Source organism: Oncorhynchus nerka, linkage group LG1 (genome assembly GCF_034236695.1).
Source record: "Oncorhynchus nerka isolate Pitt River linkage group LG1, Oner_Uvic_2.0, whole genome shotgun sequence".
NCBI lineage: Eukaryota > Metazoa > Chordata > Actinopteri > Salmoniformes > Salmonidae > Oncorhynchus > Oncorhynchus nerka.
The window spans coordinates 40,234,888-40,262,439 of record NC_088396.1 but is presented as its reverse complement, the minus strand read 5'-3'; the positions used below and the strand labels follow the sequence as shown (position 1 = coordinate 40,262,439).

Sequence of the window (27,552 nt, the reverse complement as noted above, 5' to 3'; positions counted from 1 at the left end):
CCCCCCACTATGATGTAACCCCATGTCTCCTTCTTACCCCCCACTATGATGTAACCCCATGTCTCCTTCTTACCCCCCACTATGATGTAACCCCATGTCTCCTTCTTACCTCCCCACTATGATGTAACCCCATGTCTCCTTCTTACCCCCCACTATGATGTAACCCCATGTCTCCTTCTTACCCCCCACTATGATGTAACCCCATGTCTCCTTCTTACCTCCCCACTATGATGTAACCCCATGTCTCCTTCTTACCCCCCACTATGATGTAACCCCATGTCTCCTTCTTACCCCCCCACTATGATGTAACCCCATGTCTCCTTACCCCCCACTATGATGTAACCCCATGTCTCCTTCTTACCCCCCACTATAATGTAACCCCATGTCTCCTTCTTACCCCCCACTATGATGTAACCCCATGTCTCCTTCTTACCCCCCACTATGATGTAACCCCATGTCTCCTTCTTACCTCCCCACTATGATGTAACCCCATGTCTCCTTCTTACCCCCCACTATGATGTAACCCCATGTCTCCTTCTTACCCCCCACTATGATGTAACCCCATGTCTCCTTCTTACCCCCCACTATGATGTAACCCCATGTCTCCTTCTTACCCCCCACTATGATGTAACCCCATGTCTCCTTCTTACCCCCCACTATGATGTAACCCCATGTCTCCTTCTTACCTCCCCACTATGATGTAACCCCATGTCTCCTTCTTACCCCCCACTATGATGTAACCCCATGTCTCCTTCTTACCCCCCACTATGATGTAACCCCATGTCTCCTTCTAACCCCCCACTATGATGTAACCCCATGTCTCCTTCTTACCCCCCACTATAATGTAACCCCATGTCTCCTTCTTACCCCCCACTATGATGTAACCCCATGTCTCCTTCTTACCCCCCCCACTATGATGTAACCCCATGTCTCCTTCTTACCTCCCCACTATGATGTAACCCCATGTCTCCTTCTTACCCCCCACTATGATGTAACCCCATGTCTCCTTCTTACCCCCCCACTATGATGTAACCCCATGTCTCCTTCTTACCCCCCACTATGATGTAACCCCATTTCTCCTTCTTACCCCCCACTATGATGTAACCCCATGTCTCCTTCTTACCCCCCCCAACTATGATGTAACCCTATGTCTCCTTCTTACCCCCCCACTATGATGTAACCCCATGTCTCCTTCTTACCCCCCACTATGATGTAACCCCATGTCTCCTTCTTACCCCCCACTATGATGTAACCCTATGTCTCCTTCTTACCCCCCACTATGATGTAACCCCATGTCTCCTTCTTACCCCCCACTATGATGTAACCCCATGTCTTCTTACCCCCCACTATGATGTAACCCCATGTCTCCTTCTTACCCCCCACTATGATGTAACCCCATGTCTTCTTCTCTCCCTTTCTCCCCCCCTCCCCACTGTCAAACAGAAGCAAGACGTTCTCAACCAAGTAAGCCACATCCCCTGTTGGGGGTCTGCATGGTCTGTGGTTTCTGTGTCTTACTCTACAGACTGCACGTAACATACTGAACCCTGTATCATCAGAGACACCAACCCAACCCGCTGTCACCACCAGTCAGAGGGCACAGGTTAAAGATTAGGGGTCAGGTCCAGTGCTGATTTTTGTGTCTAACATACTGCATGTAACATACATAACTCTATCCCATCAGAGACGTTTGTAACATGACTACGGTACCAATAATGCTCTCTCACCCAATCCCAGATCAAAGGTCAGGGTTCAGGGTTCAGGTCCTATGTTACTTTCTGATGCTCAACTTACCAACATGTAACAACAGTGTATCCATAATTCAGGAATGTTGTGTTTTTTTTTTCAACGGCAAGGCTAATGGCACCGATCACTGTGTGAATGCCAGTTCAGACAACCTCATGCTGTTTCTGTAAAGGTATCTTGCCTGAGGAATCTCTGTCAGGCATTTTACTGTGTCTGCCTGCTGATGAAGTGACTCAGGATTGTTTCTGTGTACTGTCTGTTTCACTCACATTAAACTTTTAAAGGTTGGCTAAAATGTCATCCTACGATCCAACTGATTTATGTTTCTCCAAATTAATGATTTCCTGACTTTTCTCAGCTGTATGGTTTTATTCAAAAGTCCCAAAAGCAATGTGTGATCGTCATGCTCTTTAGAGAGGTGATTGAATAAGACCTACTAATCTCAAATGTAATACTGCAGATCATCAGTAAAACTCTCAGCATTACAATTCAGGAAAACACATTTTCTAAAGGTTTCATTCCTCTTATATACTGATTTTCAGCATTATGCCTCCTACTGGGAACACACTGGTACTGTAGTATGTGGTTAACAACACTTCACATGGGATTTACCATCCCACATAAATCCAGTGAATAAATTAGAAAATGGGAGGCAAAAATAAGTAAGGTGATAGTACCTTTCATCCCTTGGTGGTGTCCCTTCTTTCTGCTGGCCAGACCCTCTCTTGTGTACTCTACAAAGGTACCTGACTTCTCCTGTCTATCTCTCCATCCCCTCCAATCATCCATGTGTCTGCAGCCCATAGACTACCAGGGTTTCCAGCTTTTCATGGCCACCTACCTGGAGAACGACATCCCTGAGGAGCTGTGTCAGCACCTATTCACCTCCTTCAAGAGCAAGACAGGGGACTGCTCTCCTGAGATGCCCCGAGCAGGAGTAGGACTCCTGGGTAAGTAGGGTCCTACCTCACCCTGCAGGTCACTCATTCTGGCTGGCACAGTTTTTTTTGTCTTCAGTTTTTGTGAAAAATATCAGCTTTTATTGGACAAGTTCAGGTATTACCTTCCCGTTTTAAAATGTTTCATAATGTTTTATCCCTACTAAACATGACCAGGGTAGATATCAACAGTGTCTTTCCTGGCTCTCAGTAGTAGTTGCATTTGAACTGGGGTTTATTGAGTATCTGGTTCTTGTTGAATGGATGGAGTTATGCTAAATTGTTGGTACAGATATAGAATCTTAATTTGATCACAATTTTCCTACACTACAGGAAATGCAGATGAGCTTTGTGATTTATATCAATTCATTGAAAATCCACACTAACTGACGCACAGTTGGAGGATTTGCTGTAACGATATAGGTCAAATTAACATCCTATATTTGTATACTACTGTATGCATGGACCAAATTAGATTCCCTCTCAGGTTAACCCTAGTCTCAGAAAGTGTTTCCTTCTGATTTGCAACTGAAAATGTTTTTCTCAAACACTTTCCATACACACAATGCAAACACTGCCCATCTGCTGCTGTACTTTCCATGGCAGATCCTTCAGGAACACACACACCATGCCTGTGTTCCATTTGATTAGATTGATTCATCAGACGATGGTGCTGGAGTGGTCACAGACACTGACATCTTTAGGGTGGTTTACTTCCACTGTCCCTCACTACTGAGCAGCTGAACACTTGGGGATAGATTGGAGGATTCTAACCTCTCTGCAAATGGAGGGACGAGATGAAGAGATTTGCATCCAAACACACCCAACTATCTGAGAGGGAGGGAGGGGGAGGGAGGGGGGAGGGAGGGGGGAGAGGAGAGAGGAGAGAGAGAGAGAGAGAGAGAGAGAGAGAGAGAGAGAGAGAGAGAGAGAGGGAGGGAGGGAGGGGGAGGGAGGGAGGGGGAGAGAGAGAGAGAGAGAGAGAGAGAGAGAGAGAGAGAGAGAGAGAGAGAGAGAGAGAGGAGAGAGAGGAGAGGAGGGAGGGGGGAGGGGGAGGGAGGGAGGGAGGGGGGGAGGGAGAGAGAGAGAGAGAGAGAGAGAGAGAGAGAGAGAGAGAGAGAGAGAGAGAGAGAGGAGGGAGGGAGGGAGGGGGAGAGGGAGGGGGAGAGAGAGAGAGAGAGAGAGAGAGAGAGAGAGAGAGAGAGAGAGAGAGAGAGGAGGGAGGGAGGGGGGGAGGGGGAGGGAGAGAGAGAGAGAGAGAGAGAGAGAGAGAGAGAGAGAGAGAGAGAGAGAGAGAGAGAGAGAGAGGGAGAGAGCGAGGGAGAGAGCGAGAGAGAGAGGGAGAGAGGGAGAGAGGGAGGGATTGGCGTGTTATTCTTCCTGTGGATCATCCATTGGGATCAGATGTGGAGAAGAAGAAGAAAAAGCAATGCAGCCTACACTGCCATCTGGTGTTTAGTCTCTTAACTTACCTCTGTAAGGATGGACAGCATACCCATGTGAGAAATGAGGGTCAAATAGATTCACATTAACTCAACTGATGTCTGTGTTTCCCTGAAAACTTGTTTTTGTAGAATGTCTCTCTCTCTCTCTCTCTCTCTCTCTCTCTCTCTCTCTCTCTCGTCACATCATGGATTTCTCTCTGTCGCTGACTCTCTCTTTCTCCTTTTCTCTCTCTATCCTCTCTCTTTCTCCTTCTCTCTCACTCTCTGTTTCTGTCTGTCGTGAACTCTCTGTCTCTGTCGCTGACTCTCTCTTTCTCCTACTCTCTCTCTCTCTCTCTCTCCCTTGCTCTCTCTCTCTCCCTCACTCTTTCTCTCTCTTCCTCTCTCTTTCTCCTTCTCTCTCTCACTCTCTGTCTCTGTCTGTCGTGAACTCTCTGTCTCTGTTGCTGACTCTCTCTTTCTCCTCTCTCTCTCTCTCTCCCTCGCTCTCTCTCTCTCCCTCACTCTCTCTCTCTTCCTCTATCTTTCTCTCTCTCTCTCTCTCCCTCTCTCTCTCTCTCTCTCTCTCTCTCTCTCTCTCTCCCCCTCACTCTCTCTCTCTCTTCCTCTATCTTTCTCTCTCTCTCTCTCTCTCTCTCTCTCTCTCTCTCTCTCTCTCGCTCTCGTCACATTATGGATTTATTATTCAGGACAAGAGAAGCTTGTGTTGCCTTAACTGAATCAATCTCATAGTCCCCAACCAAAGCAGACAGGGGGAAATAAGTCTTCCTAGTGTATTGTTGACACCCTTCTTCCCTCCTCTGTCATGACAGAAGGTCTGTTTTGTTGTGTGTTGGACAGGCATGGGCCACAGTTTAGATTGATGTTCTGCTTTCCAAACAGACTATCCATCTCTCTTTCATGCCTTTCATGACTTCCTGTCCTGCTCATTGGCCTACAGCATCAGTAGAGAATGTTACTCTACGGCCAAAAGGAATCTGCTTCTTTGATGATCCTCATTACAATAGCAATGCATCGGTTTCAACAGTGTATTGTTGTTGTTTCTACGGTAGCGTCATTTGTCTCTAGTCATTGAAGCACTAGTCTGCTCCTTTAGACTATCTCAACCTCTTTGCTATTTTATATTGTTTCATTCTCTTCTCTTTAAATTGTCACCAGATTCACTATGTTTTTACAGAAAGGCCTATAAGCTAACCTTATTTTTACGACATTTTATTATGGAGTTTTATTGAGTTGGAAATGTATTGAATTTTCCCCTTTAACAGAGTCTATATCACACTCATTCTCCTTCCCCTTTAACAGAGTCTATATCACAGTCCTCCTCCTTTAACAGAGTCTATATCACACTCCTTCTCCTTCTCCTTTAACAGAGTCTATATCACACTCATTCTCCTTCCCCTTTAACAGAGTCTATATCACAGTCCTCCTCCTTTAACAGAGTCTATATCACACTCCTTCTCCTTCTCCTTTAACAGAGTCTATATCACACTCATTCTCCTTCCCCTTTAACAGAGTCTATATCACAGTCCTCCTCCTTTAACAGAGTCTATATCACACTCCTTCTCCTTCTCCTTTAACAGAGTCTATATCACACTCATTCTCCTTCCCCTTTAACAGAGTCTATGTCACAGTCCTCCTCCTTTAACAGAGTCTATATCACACTCCTTCTCCTTCTCCTTTAACAGTGTCTATATCACACTCATTCTCCTTCCCCTTTAACAGAGTCTATATCACAGTCCTCCTCCTTTAACAGAGTCTATATCACACTCCTTCTCCTTCCCCTTTAACAGAGTCTATATCACACTCATTCTCCTTCTCCTTTAACAGAGTCTATATCACACTCCTTCTCCTTCTCCTTTAACAGAGTCTATATCACACTCCTTCTCCTTCTCCTTTAACAGAGTCTATATCACACTCCTTCTCCTTCTCCTTTAACGCACTCCTTCTCCTTCTCCTTTAACAGAGTCTATATCACACTCCTTCTCCTTCAACAGAGTCTATATCACACTCCTTCTCCTTCAACAGAGTCTATATCACACTCCTTCTCCTTCTCCTTTAACAGAGTCTATATCACACTCATTCTCCTTCTCCTTCAACAGAGTCTATATCACACTCCTTCTCCTTCCCCTTTAACAGAGTCTATATCACACTCCTTCTCCTTCTCCTTTAACAGAGTCTATATCACACTCCTTCTCCTTCTCCTTCTCCTTTAACAGAGTCTATATCACACTCCTTCTCCTTCTCCTTTAACAGAGTCTATATCACACTCCTTCTCCTTCAACAGAGTCTATATCACACTCCTTCTCCTTCTCCTTTAACAGAGTCTATATCACACTCATTCTCCTTCTCCTTTAACAGAGTCTATATCACACTCCTTCTCCTACTCCTTTAACAGAGTCTATATCACACTCATTCTCCTTCTCCTTCCCCTTTAACAGAGTCTATATCACACTCATTCTCCTTCCCCTTTAACAGAGTCTATATCACACTCCTTCTCCTTCCCCTTTAACAGAGTCTATATCACACTCATTCTCCTTCTCCTTTAACAGAGTCTATATCACACTCCTTCTCCTTCTCCTTTAACAGAGTCTATATCACACTCCTTCTCCTTCTCCTTTAACAGAGTCTATATCACACTCCTTCTCCTTCCCCTTTAACAGAGTCTATATCACACTCATTCTCCTTCTCCTTTAACAGAGTCTATATCACACTCCTTCTCCTTCTCCTTTAACAGAGTCTATATCACACTCCTTCTCCTTCTCCTTTAACGCACTCCTTCTCCTTCTCCTTTAACAGAGTCTATATCACACTCCTTCTCCTTCTCCTTCAACAGAGTCTATATCACACTCCTTCTCCTTCTCCTTCAACAGAGTCTATATCACACTCCTTCTCCTTCTCCTTTAACAGAGTCTATATCACACTCCTTCTCCTTCTCCTTCAACAGAGTCTATATCACACTCCTTCTCCTTCCCCTTTAACAGAGTCTATATCACACTCCTTCTCCTTCTCCTTTAACAGAGTCTATATCACACTCCTTCTCCTTCTCCTTTAACAGAGTCTATATCACACTCATTCTCCTTTTCCTTCTCCTTTAACAGAGTCTATATCACACTCCTTCTCCTTCTCCTTTAACAGAGTCTATATCACACTCCTTCAACAGAGTCTATATCACACTCCTTCTCCTTCTCCTTTAACAGAGTCTATATCACACTCCTTCTCCTTCTCCTTTAACAGAGTCTATATCACACTCCTTCTCCTACTCCTTTAACAGAGTCTATATCACACTCATTCTCCTTCTCCTTCCCCTTTAACAGAGTCTATATCACACTCCTTCTCCTTCTCCTTTAACAGAGTCTATATCTCACTCATTCTCCTTCTCCTTTAACAGAGTCTATATCACACTCCTTCTCCTTCTCCTTTAACAGAGTCTATATCACACTCCTTCTCCTTCTCCTTTAACAGAGTCTATATCACACTCCTTCTCCTTCTCCTTTAACAGAGTCTATATCGCACTCATTCTCCTTCTCCTTTAACAGAGTCTATGTCACACTCCTTCTCCTTCAACAGAGTCTATATCACACTCCTTCTCCTTTAACAGAGTCTATATCACACTCATTCTCCTTCCCCTTTAACAGAGTCTATATCTCACTCCTTCTCCTTCAACAGAGTCTATATCACACTCCTTCTCCTTCTCCTTTAACAGAGTCTATATCACACTCCTTCTCCTTCTCCTTTAACAGAGTCTATATCACACTTCTTCTCCTTCTCCTTTAACAGAGTCTATATCGCACTCCTTCTCCTTCTCCTTTAACAGAGTCTATATCGCACTCCTTCTCCTTCTCCTTTAACAGAGTCTATATCACACTCCTTCTCCTTCTCCTTTAACAGAGTCTATATCACACTCATTCTCCTTCTCCTTCAACAGAGTCTATATCACACTCCTTCTCCTTCCCCTTTAACAGAGTCTATATCTCACTCCTTCTCCTTTAACAGAGTCTATATCACACTCCTTCTCCTTCAACAGAGTCTATATCACACTCCTTCTCCTTCAACAGAGTCTATATCACACTCCTTCTCCTTCTCCTTTAACAGAGTCTATATCACACTCATTCTCCTTCTCCTTCAACAGAGTCTATATCACACTCCTTCTCCTTCCCCTTTAACAGAGTCTATATCACACTCCTTCTCCTTCTCCTTTAACAGAGTCTATATCACACTCCTTCTCCTTCTCCTTCTCCTTTAACAGAGTCTATATCACACTCCTTCTCCTTCTCCTTTAACAGAGTCTATATCACACTCCTTCTCCTTCAACAGAGTCTATATCACACTCCTTCTCCTTCTCCTTTAACAGAGTCTATATCACACTCATTCTCCTTCTTCCTTTAACAGAGTCTATATCACACTCCTCTCCTTCTCCCTTTAACAGAGTCTATATCACACTCCTTCTCCTTCTCCTTTAACAGAGTCTATTCACACTCTTCTCCTTCTCCTTTAACTCCTTCTCCTTCCCCTTTAACAGAGTCTATATCACACTCATTCTCCTTCCCCTTTAACAGAGTCTATATCACACTCCTTCTCCTTCCCCTTTAACAGAGTCTATATCACACTCATTCTCCTTCTCCTTTAACAGAGTCTATATCACACTCCTTCTCCTTCTCCTTTAACAGAGTCTATATCACACTCCTTCTCCTTCTCCTTTAACAGAGTCTATATACTCATTCTCCTTCTCCTTTCTCCTTCTCCTTCCCTTTAACAGAGTCTATATCACACTCATTCTCCTTCTCCTTTAACAGAGTCTATATCACACTCCTTCTCCTTCTCCTTTAACAGAGTCTATATCACACTCCTTCTCCTTCTCCTTTAACAGAGTCTATATCACACTCCTTCTCCTTCTCCTTTAACAGAGTCTATATCACACTCCTTCTCCTTCTCCTTTAACAGAGTCTATATCACACTCCTTCTCCTTCTCCTTTAACAGAGTCTATATCACACTCCTTCTCCTTCTCCTTTAACAGAGTCTATATCACACTCCTTCTCCTTCTCCTTTAACAGAGTCTATATCACACTCCTTCTCCTTCTCCTTCAACAGAGTCTATATCACACTCCTTCTCCTTCCCCTTTAACAGAGTCTATATCACACTCCTTCTCCTTCTCCTTTAACAGAGTCTATATCACACTCCTTCTCCTTCTCCTTTAACAGAGTCTATATCACACTCCTTCTCCTTCTCCTTCTCCTTTAACAGAGTCTATATCACACTCCTTCTCCTTCTCCTTTAACAGAGTCTATATCACTCATTCTCCTTCTCCTTCAACAGAGTCTATATCACACTCCTTCTCCTTCTCCTTTAACAGAGTCTATATCACACTCCTTCTCCTTCTCCTTTAACAGAGTCTATATCACACTCCTTCTCCTACTCCTTTAACAGAGTCTATATCACACAGAGTCTATTCTCCTTCTCCTTCCCCTTTAACAGAGTCTATATCACACTCCTTCTCCTTCTCCTTTAACAGAGTCTATATCATTCTCCTTCTCCTTTAACAGAGTCATTCTCCTTCTCCTTTAACAGAGTCTATATCACACTCCTTCTCCTTCTCCTTTAACAGAGTCTATATCACACTCCTTCTCCTTCTCCTTTAACAGAGTCTATATCACACTCCTTCTCCTTCTCCTTTAACAGAGTCTATATCACACTCCTTCTCCTTCTCCTTTAACAGAGTCTATATCACACTCCTTCTCCTTCTCCTTTAACAGAGTCTATATCACACTCCTTCTCCTTTAACAGAGTCTATATCACACTCATTCTCCTTCCCCTTTAACAGAGTCTATATCTCACTCCTTCTCCTTCAACAGAGTCTATATCACACTCCTTCTCCTTCTCCTTTAACAGAGTCTATATCACACTCCTTCTCCTTCTCCTTTAACAGAGTCTATATCACACTCCTTCTCCTTCTCCTTTAACAGAGTCTACTCCTTCTCCTTCTCCTTTAGTCTATATCACTCCTTCTCCTTCTCCTTTAACAGAGTCTATATCACACTCCTTCTCCTTCTCCTTTAACAGAGTCTATATCACACTCATTCTCCTTCTCCTTTAACAGAGTCTATATCACTCCTTCTCCTTCTCCTTTAACAGAGTCTATATCTTCTTCTCCTTTAACAGAGTCTATATCACACTCCTTCTCCTTCTCCTTTAACAGAGTCTATATCACACTCCTTCTCCTTCTCCTTTAACAGAGTCTATATCACACTCCTTCTCCTTCTCCTTTAACAGAGTCTATATCACTCCTTCTCCTTCTCCTTTAACAGAGTCTATATCACACTCCTTCTCCTTCTCCTTTAACAGAGTCTATATCACACTCCTTCTCCTTCCTTTAACAGAGTCTATATCACACTCCTTCTCTCCTTCTCCTTTAACAGAGTCTATATCACACTCCTTCTCCTTCTCCTTTAACAGAGTCTATATCACACTCCTTCTCCTTCTCCTTTAACAGAGTCTATATCACACTCCTTCTCCTTCTCCTTTAACAGAGTCTATATCACACTCCTTCTCCTTCTCCTTTAACAGAGTCTATATCACACTCCTTCTCTCCTTTAACAGAGTCTCACACTCATTCTCCTTCTCCTTCAACAGAGTCTATATCACACTCCTTCTCCTTCTCCTTTAACAGAGTCTATATCACACTCCTTCTCCTTCTCCTTTAACAGAGTCTATATCACACTCCTTCTCCTTCTCCTTTAACAGAGTCTATATCACACTCCTTCTCCTTCTCCTTTAACAGAGTCTATATCACACTCATTCTCCTTCTCCTTTAACAGAGTCTATATCACACTCCTTCTCCTTCTCCTTTAACAGAGTCTATATCACACTCTTCTCCTTCTCCTTTAACAGAGTCTATATCACAGTCTATTCTCCTTCCTTCTCCTTTAACAGAGTCTATATCTCTTCTCCTTCTCCTTTAACAGAGTCTATATCACACTCCTTCTCCTTCTCCTTTAACAGAGTCTATATCACTTCTCCTTCTTTAACAGAGTCTATATCACACTCTATTCTCCTTCTCCTTCTCCTTTAACAGAGTCTATATCACACTCCTTCTCCTTCTCCTTTAACAGAGTCTATATCACACTCTTCTCCTTCTCCTTTAACAGAGTCTATATCACACTCCTTCTCCTTTCAACAGAGTCTATATCACACTCCTTCTCCTTCCCCTTTAACAAGTCTATATCTCACTCCTTCTCCTTTCATTCTCCTTCTCCTTTAACAGAGTCTATATCACACTCCTTCTCCTTCTCCTTTAACAGAGTCTATATCACACTCCTTTTCTCCTTCTCCTTTAACAGAGTCTATATCCCTTTAACAGAGTCTATTCTCCTTCTCCTTTAACAGAGTCTATATCACTTTAACAGAGTCTCCTTCTCCTTCTCCTTTAACAGAGTCTATATCACACTCCTTCTCCTTCTCCTTTAACAGAGTCTATATCACACTCCTTCTCCTTCCCCTTTAACAGAGTCTATATCACACTCCTTCTCCTTCTCCTTTAACAGAGTCTATATCACACTCCTTCTCCTTCTCCTTTAACAGAGTCTATATCACACTCATTCTCCTTCCCCTTTAACAGAGTCTATATCACACTCCTTCTCCTTCTCCTTTAACAGAGTCTATCACACTCCTTCTCCTTCACAGAGTCTATATCACTTCTTCTCCTTCTCCTTTAACAGAGTCTATATCACACTCCTTCTCCTTCTCCTTTAACAGAGTCTATATCACACTCCTTCTCCTTCTCCTTTAACAGAGTCTATATCACACTCCTTCTCCTTCTCCTTTAACAGAGTCTATATCAGAGCACTCATTCTCCTTCTCCTTTAACAGAGTATATACTCCTTCTCCTTCTCCTTTAGTCTATATCACACTCCTTCTCCTTCTCCTTTAACAGAGTCTATATCACACTCCTTCTCCTTCTCCTTTAACAGAGTCTATATCGCACTCATTCTCCTTCTCCTTTAACAGAGTCTATATCACACTCCTTCTCCTTCTCCTTTAACAGAGTCTATATCACACTCATTCTCCTTCTCCTTCAACAGAGTCTATATCACACTCCTTCTCCTTCTCCTTTAACAGAGTCTATATCACACTCATTCTCCTTCTCCTTCAACAGAGTCTATATCACACTCCTTCTCCTTCCCCTTTAACAGAGTCTATATCACACTCCTTCTCCTTCTCCTGCTCCTTTAACAGAGTCTATATCACACTCCTTCTCCTTCTCCTTCCCCTTTAACAGAGTCTATATCACATTCATTCTCCTTCACCTTCCCCTTTAACAGAGTCTATATCACACTCCTTCTCCTTCTCCTTTAACAGAGTCTATATCGCACTCATTCTCCTTCTCCTTTAACCTCTTACCTCTACCTGGGACGCTTGCGTCCCAACTAGAGCTCTGGAAATGCAAATGCGCTACGCTAAATGCTAATAGTATTAGTTAAAACTCAAAAGTTCATTAAAATACACATGCAGGGTATCAAATTAAAGCTACACTCGTTGTGAATCCAGGCAACAAGTCAGATTTTTAAAATGCTTTTCGGCGACAGCATGAGAAGCTATTATCTGATAGCATGCACCAATACACTACAACAGAAAAGCACAGCAGGGGACGTAAACAAAATAATTAGCATTTCGGCGTTACACAAACCGCACAATAAAATAGAAAACAGTCATTACCTTTCACCATCTTCTTTGTTGGCACTCCTAGATGTCCCATAAACACTATTGGGTCTTTATTTCGATTAAATCGGGCCATATAAAGCCAAGATATCGTTATATGTAGACTGTGTGATAAACGAAAAAAACAGCGATTTCACAACGTAACGTCATTTTTAAAATTCAAAAAGTAGACGATAAACTTTCACAAAACACTTCGAAATACGTTTGTAATGCTACTTTAGGTATTAGTAAACGTTAATAAGCGATAAAATCATCCGTAGGCGATGTACATATCATTAGCTGTCGTCTTGGAAAAAATTTCAGGAGAGAGCTCTTCCGGAATGATCTGGGCGGAGACCGGAGGTACGTCGTGCCCCTCTTTCGGTTCAACCAAGAATCAAAGAGGATTAAATTCACAAGATACTCGACTACATGGGGATGCTGTGGGAGTTGAATGCTCGGTCTTATCTAATTCGGCTCACTGTTAACAATTGCTGGAAGTGGCGCAAGGATATTTATTTCCATTTTCTGTGATCAGGTTTTCCTGCGCTTTCCGATGTAACGCACGTTATGTAATAGCCACAGTCGTGATTTAACCAGTTTTAAAAACGTCCGAGGGTTTCCTATACACACATTCTAACCATATGAACGTACTATATTCCTGGCATGAGTAGCAGGGCGCTGAAATGTTGCGCGATTTTTAACAAAATGTTCAAAAAAGTAGAGGGTAGGAGCAACTAGTTTTAACAGAGTCTATATCACACTCCTTCTCCTTCTCCTTTAACAGAGTCTATATCACACTCCTTCTCCTTCTCCTTTAACAGAGTCTATATCGCACTCATTCTCCTTCTCCTTTAACAGAGTCTATATCACACTCCTTCTCCTTCCCCTTTAACAGAGTCTATATCACACTCCTTCTCCTTCTCCTTTAACAGAGTCTATATCACACTCCTTCTCCTTCCCCTTTAACAGAGTCTATATCACACTCATTCTCCTTCTCCTTTAACAGAGTCTATATCACACTCCTTCTCCTTCTCCTTCCCCTTTAACAGAGTCTATATCACACTCATTCTCCTTCTCCTCTCCTTTAACAGAGTCTATATCACACTCCTTCTCCTTCTCCTTTAACAGAGTCTATATCACACTCATTCTCCTTCCCCTTTAACAGAGTCTATATCACACTCCTTCTCCTTCCCCTTTAACAGAGTCTATATCACACTCATTCTCCTTCTCCTTTAACAGAGTCTATATCACACTCCTTCTCCTTCTCCTTTAACAGAGTCTATATCACACTCCTTCTCCTTCTCCTTTAACAGAGTCTATATCACACTCCTTCTCCTTCCCCTTTAACAGAGTCTATATCACACTCATTCTCCTTCTCCTTTAACAGAGTCTATATCACACTCCTTCTCCTTCTCCTTTAACAGAGTCTATATCACACTCCTTCTCCTTCTCCTTTAACAGAGTCTATATCACACTCCTTCTCCTTCTCCTTTAACGCACTCCTTCTCCTTCTCCTTTAACAGAGTCTATATCACACTCCTTCTCCTTCAACAGAGTCTATATCACACTCCTTCTCCTTCAACAGAGTCTATATCACACTCCTTCTCCATCTCCTTTAACAGAGTCTATATCACACTCATTCTCCTTCTCCTTCAACAGAGTCTATATCACACTCCTTCTCCTTCCCCTTTAACAGAGTCTATATCACACTCATTCTCCTTCTCCTACTCCTTTAACAGAGTCTATATCACACTCATTCTCCTTCTCCTTCCCCTTTAACAGAGTCTATATCACACTCATTCTCCTTCTCCTTCCCCTTTAACAGAGTCTATATCACACTCCTTCTCCTTCTCCTTTAACAGAGTCTATATCTCACTCCTTCTCCTTCTCCTTTAACAGTCTATATTGCACTCATTCTCCTTCTCCTTTAACAGAGTCTATATCACACTCCTTCTCCTTCTCCTTTAACAGAGTCTATATCGCACTCATTCTCCTTCTCCTTTAACAGAGTCTATATCACACTCCTTCTCCTTCCCCTTTAACAGAGTCTATATCACACTCCTTCTCCTTCTCCTTTAACAGAGTCTATATCACACTCCTTCTCCTTCCACTTTAACAGAGTCTATATCACACTCCTTCTCCTTCTCCTTCTCCTTTAACAGAGTCTATATCACACTCCTTCTCCTTCTCCTTTAACAGAGTCTATATCACACTCCTTCTCCTTCTCCTTCCCCTTTAACAGAGTCTATATCACACTCATTCTCCTTCTCCTCTCCTTTAACAGAGTCTATATCACACTCCTTCTCCTGCTCCTTTAACAGAGTCTATATCACACTCCTTCTCCTTCTCCTTCCCCTTTAACAGAGTCTATATCACACTCATTCTCCTTCTCCTTCTCCTTTAACAGAGTCTATATCACACTCCTTCTCCTTCTCCTTTAACAGAGTCTATATCACACTCATTCTCCTTCCCCTTTAACAGAGTCTATATCACAGTCCTTCTCCTTTTGCTTTAACAGTCTACAGAATATCACACTCCTTCTAGTGCATTTTTTTCACCTCTCACTTTGTCTTGCTTTTCTTTCCATGCTGTGTCTGCAGAGCCACGTTCCATTGATGCAGGCATCTCTATACAGACTGAAGTGGCCTGTGCCCCCATAACAGGTACCACTACCACTGCAGGACAACAGGACAATGTTTAGATATCCCTAATAAGACCCATAGTCCAGCTACTGTAACCATCTCCCTCACCAGTGTTTGGTTGTGACTTGTGATCAGTGTTTTTGAGCAGGTGACATGTGGTAGTAATACTGTGTATTGTGACGCAGTGGATTTGCGTTTCTTGTGAACGTTTTTTTTGTTTTTGTGGAATATACAGTGCATTTAGAAAGTATTCAGACCCCTTGACCTTTTCCACATTTTGTTACGTTACAGCCTTACTCTAAAAATGATAAAAATATTTTTTTCCTCATCAATCTACACACCACGCCCCATAATGACAAAGTGAAAACAGGTTGAGACATTTTTGCACATGTATTCCATTTTTAACATTTTTAAATAGCTTAGTTACATAAGTATTCAGACCCTTTGCTATGAGACTCGACATTGAGCTCAGGTGCATCCTGTTTCCATTGATCATCCTTGAGATGTTTCTACAACTTGATTTGTGTCCACCTGTGGTCAATTCAATTGAATGGACATGATTTGGAAAGGCACACACCTGTCTATATAAGGTTCCACAGTTGACAGTGCATGTCAGAGGAAAAACCAAGCCATGAGGTCAAAGGAATTGTCCGTAGAGCTCCGAGATAGATAGGATTGTGTCGAGGCACAGATCTGGGGAAGGGTACCAAAAAATGTATGCAGCATTGAAGGTCTCCAAGAGCACAGTGGCCTCCATCATTCTTAAATAGAAGAAGTTTGGAACCACCAAGACTCTTCCGCCCGGCCAAACTGAGCAATCAGGGGAGAAGGGCCCTGGTCAGGGAGGTGACCAAGAACCCGATGGTCACTCTGACAGAGCTCCGGAGTTCCTCTGTGGAGATGGGAGAACCTTCCAGAAAGACAACCATCTCTGCAGCACTCCACCAATCAGGCTTTTATAGTAGAATGGCCAGACGGAAGCCACTCCTCAGTAAAAGGCACATGACATCCCACTTGGAGTTTGCCAAAAAGGCACCTTAAGGACTCTCAGACTATGAGAAACAAGATTCTCTGGTCTAATGAAACCTAGATTGAACTTTGGCCTGAATGCCAAGCGTCACGTCTGGAGGAAATCTGGCACCATCCCTACGGTGAAACATGGTGGTGGCAGCATCAAGCTGTGGGGATGTTCTTCAGTGGCAGAGACTGGGAGACTAGTCAGGATCGAAGGAAAGATGAATGGAGCAAAGTACAGAGAGATCCTTGATGAAAACCTGCTCAGGACCACAGACTGAGGCGAAGGTTCACCTTCCAACAGGCCAAAGACCCTAAGCACACAGCCAAGACAAGGCAAAAGTGGCTTCGGGACAAGTCTCTGAATGTCCTTGAGTGGCCCAGCCAGAGCCCGGACTTGAACCAGATCGAACATCTCTGGAGAGACCTGAAAATAGCTGTGCATTGACGCTCCCCAGCCAACCTGACAGAGTTTGAGAGGATCTGCAGAGTAGAATGGGAGAAACTCCCCAAATACAAGTGTGTCAAGCTTGTAGCGTCATATCCAAGAAGACTCGAGGTTGTAATCGCTGCCAAAGGTGCTTCAACAAAGTACAGAATAAAGGGTCTGAATACTTATGTGAATGTAATATTTACATTTTTAATTTTGTATCAATTTGGCTTTCACGTAACAAAATGTGGAAAAAGTCAAGGGATCTGAGTACTTTCAGCCAAGTAAAGGCCCCCCTGCCAAATCCTCCCCTAACCCGGACGACACTGGGCCAATTGTGCACTGTCCTATGGGACTCCCGGCCACGGTCGGTTGTGGCACAACCCGGGTCTGTAGTACTGCGATGCACTGCGATGCAGTGTCTTAGAGTGCTGCACCACTGGGGAGGCCTCCCTATTCTGTTTTGTCTTTCCTGAATTCCTCTTTTCTCTCTCTGTCTTCTAGGAATGAATGGAAAGAGCATCCTGAAAGCCATGGGTCGACCCACACCGGAGCCTTCCACTATGATGGCCTCATGTTCAGGTGCCATATCCATCTCTCCCTGCTCCTCCCGTTCCTCCTCACAGCGCTCTGGGATGGGGCCCCACGCGCCTGGGGGGTCCTACCGCTCACCTGCCTGCACCCAGGTCAAACCCTCCACATGCAGCAGTAGTAACACCCTGACCCCCACCCCAGCCAAGTCCCCAGCCTCCCCTCGCCTCTCCCCAGGTAAACACCTTGTTCAGGTGCTGTAGGAACTTATACTGTTTTACTGGAAAAGTTGTGACGCAGGCTGTGTTAGACTGCTGTATTAGACTGCCGTATTATACTGCCATACAAGACCGCCGTATTAGACTATGGATTCCAATGATATCAATATTACTGCACTGTCATGCCTGGGACATTACTAATGCCACAGCAAATAACTTCCTCTACAAATTCTACTGATTTGAACTCACAGCAAGGCATTTCAGCAGTTTAATAAAGTGTGGCTATAATGTCTGAGCTGTGGCCATTGGTGTCTGTTAGTTCAATACTTTGTGTAAAGCAAATTCAAAATATTTATTTAATTTAATCTTTATTTAACTAGGCAAGTCAGTTAAGAACTCATTCTTATTTACAATGACGGCCAACACCGGCCAAACCCGGACGACGCTGGGCCAATTGTGCTCCGCCCTATGGGACGCTCAATCACCGCCAGTTGTGATATGTAGGGCATGTGTACTGATAGCTACATCAGTTTTACCAGCTTTACACAGGGATGAGATTCATTTAATTTGTTTTCACATCATATCACCATATCAATATCAATATCAACATATTAATAGCAATATAACCATATCAATATCACCTTATCAATATCACCATATCAACATCCCCACATTAATATCACCATATCAATATCACCTTATCAATATAACCATATCAATATCACCTTATCAATATAACCATATCAATATAACCATATCAATATCACCATATTAATATCAATATCACCATATCAATATCACCACATCAATATCACCATATTAATATCAATAACACCATATCAACATCCCCACATTAATATCACCATATCAATATCACCTTATCAATATAACCATATCAATATCACCACATCAATATAACCATATCAATATCAATATCACCATATCAATATCACCATATCAATATCACCATATCAATATCACCATATCAATATCACCATATTAATATCACCATATCAATATCACCATATTAATATCAATATCACCATATCAATATCACCATATCAATATCACCATATCAATATCACCATATTAATATCAATATCACCACATCAATATAACCATATCAATATCACCATATCAATATCACCATATCAATATCACCATATTAATATCAATATCACCATATCAATATCACCATATCAATATCACCATATCAATATCACCATATTAATATCAATATCACCACATCAATATAACCATATCAATATCAATATCACCATATCAATATCACCATATCAATATCACCATATCAATATCACCATATCAATATCACCATATCAATATCACCATATCAATATCACCATATCAATATCACCATATATATATCACCATATTAATATCAATATCACCACATCAATATCACCATATCAATATCACCACATCAATATAACCATATCAATATCAATATCACCTTATCAATATAACCACATCAATATAACCATATCAATATCAATATCACCATATCAATATCACCATATCAATATCACCATATCAATATAACCATATCAATATCACCATATCAATATCACCATATTAATATCACCACATCAATATAACCATATCAATATCAATATCACCATATCAATATCACCATATCAATATCACCATATCAATATCACCATATCAATATCACCATATCCATATCACCATATCAATATAACCATATCAATATCACCATATCAATATCACCATATCAATATCACCATATCAATATCACCATATCCATATCAATATCACCATATCAATATCACCATATCAATATCAATATCACCACATCAATATCACCATATCAATATCACCATATCAATATCAATATCACCACATCAATATCAATATCACCTTATCAATATCACCATATCAATATCACCTTATCAATATAACCATATCAATATCACCACATCAATATAACCATATCAATATCAATATCACCATATCAATATCACCATATCAATATCACCATATCAATATCACCATATCAATATCACCACATCAATATCAATATCACCACATCAATATCACCATATCAACATCACCATATCAATATCACCATATCAATATAACCATATCAATATCACCATATCAATATCACCACATCAATATCACCATATCAATATCACCATATCAATATCACCATATCAATATCAATATCACCTTATCAATATCACCACATCAATATCACCATATCAATATCACCATATCAATATCACCACATCAATATCACCATATCAATATCACCATATCAATATCACCATATCAATATCACCACATCAATATCACCACATCAATATCACCACATCAATATCACCATATCAATATCACCATATCAATATCACCACATCAATATCACCATATCAATATCACCATATCAATATCACCACATCAATATCACCATATCAATATCACCACATCAATATCACCATATTAATATCCATATCATCATATCAATATTGGGGCGGCAGGGTAGCCTAGTGGTTAGAGCGTTGGACTAGTAACTGGAAGGTTGCAAGTTCAAACCCCCGAGCTGACAAGGTACAAATATGTCGTTCTCCCCCTGAACAGGCAGTTAACCCACTGTTCCTAGGCCATCATTGAAAATAAGAATTTGTTCTTAACTGACTTGCCTCGTTAAATAAAGGTGAAAAAAAATATCGCCATATCAATATCACCATATTAATATCACCATATCAATATTACAATATTAATATCAATATCACCATATTAAAATCAATATTACAATATCAATATCACCACATCAATATCACCATATCAATATCAATATTACAATATCAATATCACCACATCAATATCAATATTACAATATTAATATCACCATATCAATATTACAATATTAATATCACCATATCAATATCACAATATTAATATCAATATCACAATATTAATATTAATATCACCATATCAATATCACAATATTAATATCAATATCACCATATCAATATTAATATTAATATCACCATATCAATATAACCATATCAATATCACCATATTAATATCAATATCACCATATCAATATTACAATATCAATATCACCATATCAATATTACAATATTAATATCACCATATCAATATCACCATATTAATATCAATATCACCATATCAATATTACAATATCAATATCACCATATCAATATCAATATCACCATATCAATATCAATATTACAATATTAATATCAATATCACCATATCAATATCAATATCACAATATTAATATCAATATCACCATATCAATATCAATATTAATATCAATATCACCATATCAATATCACCTTATCAATATCACCATATCAATATTAATATCAATATCACCATATCAATATCACCATATCAATATTAATATCAATATCACCATATCAATATCAATATCACAATATTAATATCAATATCACCATATCAATATCAATATTAATATCAATATCACCATATCAATATCACCTTATCAATATCACCATATCAATATTAATATCAATATCACCATATCAATATCACCATATCAATATTAATATCAATATCACCATATCAATATCAATATTAATATCAATATCACCATATCAATATCAATATTAATATCAATATCACCATATCAATATCACCTTATCAATATCACCATATCAATATTAATATCAATATCACCATATCAATATCACCATATCAATATCACCATATCAATATTAATATCAATATCACCATATCAATATCACAATATTAATATCAATATCACCTTATCAATATCACCATATCAATATTACAATATTAATATCAATATTACAATATTATCAATATCACCATATCAATATTACAATATTAATATCAATATTACAATATTAATATCAATATCACCATATCCATATCACATCACAATTTGCCATGTTGCTTAGTAATGCTCGTGGTCATTGCTGTATGACATCACCGTCTCTCATGGATACGCCATGTTCCATTCCTCTCCCACAGAGAGAATCAGAGGGGAGAAGAGGAGGAGCCTGTCCCCATTACCTTCCCCCCAGGTGGTGTTTCTGAAGGACATTGTGTGTTACCTGTCCCTACTGGAGAGGGGCACACCAGAGGACAAGCTGGAGTGTGAGTTACAGCGTCTAATTACTAGTGTGTAAACAACCAAGGTATTTGAGAGAGGTCAGTCATGTTGAGTAGTCAAAAGGTGTCACCTAAACTTCTCAGAAAGACATCCTCCCACAATCTGAGTGGATAAGTCAATTAATTCATTCAGGTAGGAAATCATTTTCCCAGCTCAGTCACCAAATACAGGTGAGCTTTCACGCACACACACACACCAGTGCCATTTCAGATGACGGAGGACAATTTGTATTTTTTATGAGCATAGCCTTATTTCTATTACAGTATATTGGATGACTGTCATTCATATTACATTCACCCAGGTAAATGTACAGCGATAGGTTTAGGCTACTACATGGTAATATAATTTTCCCTATACCCATCATGAAGTTGCTACAACCTAGCCTTTGAATTAAAGTTTACAACGTAGGTGTGCACAGGTCGAGAGACAAATTTGATATGACAGACAGTGACACATGGACAGATAGTGACATTCAATGCCACCTTGCACACTCTTGCCTGCATCTAGCTGATCTAGGGTGTAATCATTAGTCCAACAGTTGCAAACGAGAGTTTCTATTGGACAAATTCAGGTACGTTTATCCCCGTTTTGTTTAAGAAACGTTCTTCAACAGAATCGTCGGAATGAATACAGCCTTGATCACGTGTTAACACAGTTCACAGTTTCATAGCAGCCACGTTGTATTCCTACTCGCATCTACGTTATGCGCTCTCCTCCTTTCACCTCTTTCCTTCGCTTGTGGACATCAGCTGTATGTGACCAGGTAAAAAAAAAACTTTCCAAGCCAAGCCACTACACACAGCCTACATCGTTGTCACCATATTAGCTAAAGTAACATCATGGTCAGCATAGCAAATAGAACTAACGTGTTTGTAAACCCAGCTACATCCAGTAACGTTACAGTGTACAGTCAGGAAAGCAGTTACACCAGAGGGCCCCGGTGGCAATACATTTGTAAAACCAAAAGCTTGTCTTGACTTGGAAGAGTTCCAGTGTTGTGTGGGATAGTCATAGCCAGCTAGCTAACATAGCATCCCTCTGTTTGAGCAAGGTGTCTCAGTAGGCTAAACTAGCTAGCTGCATTTGCTAGCTAAGTGAAACTGAAAGTACAAACAAATGACAATCTCTATGTCTCTCTATTTTCTTTCTCTCTCTTTGGGTCAACTACTCACCACATTTTATGCACTGCAGTGCTAGCTAGCTGTAGTTTATGCTTTCAGTACTAGATTCATTCTCTGATCCTTTGATTGGGTGGACAACATGTCAGTTCATGCTGCAAGAGCTCTGATAGATTGGAGGATGTCCTCCAGAAGTTGTGATAATTACTGTGTAAGTCTATGGAAGGGGGTGAGAACCATGAGCCTCCTAGGTTTTGTATTGAAGTCAATGTACTCAGAGGAGGACGGAAGCTAGTTGTCCTCCGGCTACACCATGGTGCTACCCTACAGAGTGCTGTTGAGACTACTGCAGACCTTTTTGCAAAATAGTGTTTTAATCAATTATTTGGTGATGTGATTATATTTAGTATAGTTTTATCTAAAAATTATAACTTTTTAAATGTTTTTAACATTTAATTTTTATGTATTTCACTGAGGAGGATGGTCCTCCCCTTGCTCCTCTGATGAGCTTCCACTGACATACACACACACACATACACACACACAGGTTGTGAGCAGTGAGTCAGGAGTTAGGCTCCCCTTGGGATTAACTCAGCCTCAGTACCTGTCCTCGTGAGCCCATGAACATCCTAAACCCTGGTGTGTCCAATAGACTTCTTTAGCGTTGGGAGCTATATCCGCACAATTTGACACAGCTAACCTCTGCTAACTGCTTCCGACATCCCAATAAAACAGGAGTACGTGTCACTCTCTATTACATCCCCTGCTCCAACAGAGGAGTGGTGTTGCGTCACGGTCTAATACTTCCCCTGCTCCAACACAGGAGTGGTGTTGTGTCACGGTCTAATACTTCCCCTGCTCCAACACAGGAGTGGTGTTGTGTCACGCTCAGATACTTCCCCTGCTCCAACACAGGAGTGGTGTTGTGTCACGGTCTAATACTTCCCCTGCTCCAACACAGGAGTGGTGTTGTGTCACGGTCTAATACTTCCCCTGCTCCAACACAGGAGTGGTGTTGTTCATGCTGCAAGAGCTCTGATAGATTGGAGGATGTCCTCCAGAAGTTGTGATAATTACTGTGTAAGTCAGATACGCTCAGATACTTCCCCTGCTCCAACACAGGAGTGGTGTTGTGTCACGGTCTAATACTTCCCCTGCTCCAACACAGGAGTGGTGTTGTGTCACGGTCTAATACTTCCCCTGCTCCAACACAGGAGTGGTGTTGTGTCATGCTCAGATACTTCCCCTGCTCCAACACAGGAGTGGTGTTGTGTCACGGTCTAATACTTCCCCTGCTCCAACACAGGAGTGGTGTTGTGTCACGCTCAAATACTTCCCCTGCTCCAACACAGGAGTGGTGCTGAGTCACACTCTAATACTTCCCCTGCTCTACAGAGGGGTGGTCTGACTGGGAATTCAAGTGGTGCTGACAGACAGGGACTTCAAGACATTACAGCTGAATCATGGGGTCCCTTTTTTCTCGTTCCCCTCCAGTCATGTTCCGGCTGTACGACACAGATGGCAACGGAGTACTGGACAGCTCGGTTAGTGGCCCTCTCTTCTCTTCTCCTCTCTTCTTTTCCCTACTCTTCTCTCCTTACGTCTGTTCTGTTCTCTCTTCTGCTCTACTGTTTTAATCTACTCTTTTCTTTTCTTTCTTCTGTTCTCTCCCCTCTCCTCCCGTCTCCTTTCCTCCCTTCTCCTCCCTTCTCCTCCCCTCCCCTCTCCTCTCTTTTCCTCTTGTCTCCTTTCTTCTGTTCTGGTCTCTCCTTTCCTTTCTTCTGTTCTGGTCTCTCCTTTCCTTTCTTCTGTTCTGGTCTCTCCTTTCCTCTTCTCTTCTCTTCTCTCCTTTCTTCTGTTCTGGTCTCTGCTTTCCTCATCTCCTCTCCTCTCCTCACAGCTCCTCTCTTCTCCTCTCATGCAGTGCTAAGCTCAGTGCAATTAGAACAACCCTGTTACAATACATCCTTATTTCCTCTGAACTGCACGGCTTCATTCTTAGATCCTTCAACAGTATACCGAATCGATATGCAGGGGTATGAGGTAATTGAAGTAGATATGTACATACACTACCAATACAAAGTTTTAGAACACCTTCTCATTCAAGGGTTTTTCTTAATTTTGACTATTTTCTACATTGTAGAATAACATCAACAATATGAAATAACACATATGGAATCATGTAGTAACTGAAAAAGTGTTAAATATTTTATATTTGAGATTCTTAGGATGATATCAGAGGATACTGTCATCATAGGGTGATGTGGATGATATCAGAGGATACTGCCATCATAGGGTGATGTGGATGATATCAGAGGATACTGTCATCATAGGGTGATGTGGATGTGGATGATATCAGAGGATACTGTCATCATAGGGTGATGTGGATGATATCAGAGGATACTGCCATCATAGGGTGATGTGGATGATATCAGAGGATACTGTCATCATAGGGTGATGTGGATGATATCAGAGGATACTGTCATCATAGGGTGATGTGGATGATATCAGAGGATACTGTCATCATAGGGTGATGTGGATGATATCAGAGGATACTGTCATCATAGGGTGATGTGGATGATATCAGAGGATACTGCCATCATAGGGTGATGTGGATGTGGATGATATCAGAGGATACTGTCATCATAGGGTGATGTGGATGATATCAGAGGATACTGCCATCATAGGGTGATGTGGATGATATCAGAGGATACTGTCATCATAGGGTGATGTGGATGATATCAGAGGATACTGCCATCATAGGGTGATGTGGATGTGGATGATATCAGAGGATACTGTCATCATAGGGTGATGTGGATGATATCAGAGGATACTGCCATCATAGGGTGATGTGGATGATATCAGAGGATACTGTCATCATAGGGTGATGTGGATGATATCAGAGGATACTGCCATCATAGGGTGATGTGGATGATATCAGAGGATACTGCCATCATAGGGTGATGTGGATGATATCAGAGGATACTGCCATCATAGAATGATGTGGATGTGGATGATATCAGAGGATACTGTCATCATAGGGTGATGTGGATGATATCAGAGGATACTGTCATCATAGGGTGATGTGAATGATATCAGAGGATACTGCCATCATAGAATGATGTGGATGTGGATGATATCAGAGGATACTGTCATCATAGGGTGATGTGGATGATATCAGAGGATACTGCCATCATAGAATGATGTGGATGTGGATGATATCAGAGGATACTGCCATCATAGGGTGATGTGGATGATATCAGAGGATACTGCCATCATAGGGTGATGTGGATGATATCAGAGGATACTGTCATCATAGGGTGATGTGGATGATATCAGAGGATACTGTCATCATAGGGTGATGTGGATGATATCAGAGGATACTGCCATCATAGAATGATGTGGATGTGGATGATATCAGAGGATACTGCCATCATAGAATGATGTGGATGTGGATGATATCAGAGGATACTGTCATCATAGGGTGATGTGGATGTGGATGATATCAGAGGATACTGTCATCATAGGGTGATGTGGATGATATCAGAGGATACTGCCATCATAGGGTGATGTGGATGATATCAGAGGATACTGTCATCATAGGGTGATGTGGATGATATCAGAGGAGTACTGCCATCATAGGGTGATGTGGATGATATCAGAGGATACTGCCATCATAGATGTGGGTGATGTGGATGATATCAGAGGATACTGCCATCATAGAATGATGTGGATGTGGATGATATCAGAGGATACTGTCATCATAGGGTGATGTGGATGATATCAGAGGATATCATCATAGGGTGATGTGGATGATATCAGAGGATACTGTCATCATATGATGGATGAATGATATGTCATCATAGATGTGGATGATATCAGAGGATACTGTCATCATAGAATGATGTGATGTGGATGATATCAGAGGATACTGCCATCATAGGGTGATGTGGATGATATCAGAGGATACTGCCATCATAGGGTGATGTGGATGATATCAGAGGATACTGTCATCATAGGGTGATGTGGATGATATCAGAGGATACTGTCATCATAGGGTGATGTGGATGATATCAGAGGATACTGCCATCATAGAATGATGTGGATGTGGATGATATCAGAGGATACTGTCATCATAGGGTGATGTGGATGATATCAGAGGATACTGTCATCATAGAATGATGTGGATGTGGATGATATCATAGGATGATGTGGATGATATCAGAGGATACTGTCATCATAGGGTGATGTGATGTGGATGATATCAGAGGATACTGTCATCATAGGGTGATGTGGATGATATCAGAGGATACTGTCATCATAGAATGATGTGGATGTGGATGATATCAGAGGATACTGTCATCATAGGGTGATGTGGATGATATCAGAGGATACTGTCATCATAGAATGATGTGGATGTGGATGATATCAGAGGATACTGTCATCATAGGATGATGAGGATGATATCAGAGGATACTGTCATCATAGGATGATGTGGATGATATCAGAGGATACTGTCATCATAGGATGATGTGGATGATATCAGAGGATACTGTCATCATAGGATGATGTGGATGATATCAGAGGATACTGTCATCATAGGATG

The 27,552-nt window shown here is 41.2% G+C and overlaps 1 protein-coding gene across 1 annotated transcript in view; it reads left to right on the top strand.

Annotated features, from left to right (window-relative positions):
• The window catches only part of LOC115130198 (diacylglycerol kinase beta-like), a 136,675-nt gene that overhangs the window by 51,792 nt on the left and 57,331 nt on the right, over positions 1-27,552 (top strand). The window contains exons 5-9 of the mRNA XM_065015939.1: positions 2,546-2,696; positions 15,426-15,488; positions 17,416-17,679; positions 21,687-21,812; positions 24,441-24,490. Coding sequence (XP_064872011.1) covers positions 2,546-2,696; positions 15,426-15,488; positions 17,416-17,679; positions 21,687-21,812; positions 24,441-24,490 — 654 coding nt within the window. The remainder of the gene's footprint in view (positions 1-2,545; positions 2,697-15,425; positions 15,489-17,415; positions 17,680-21,686; positions 21,813-24,440; positions 24,491-27,552) is intronic.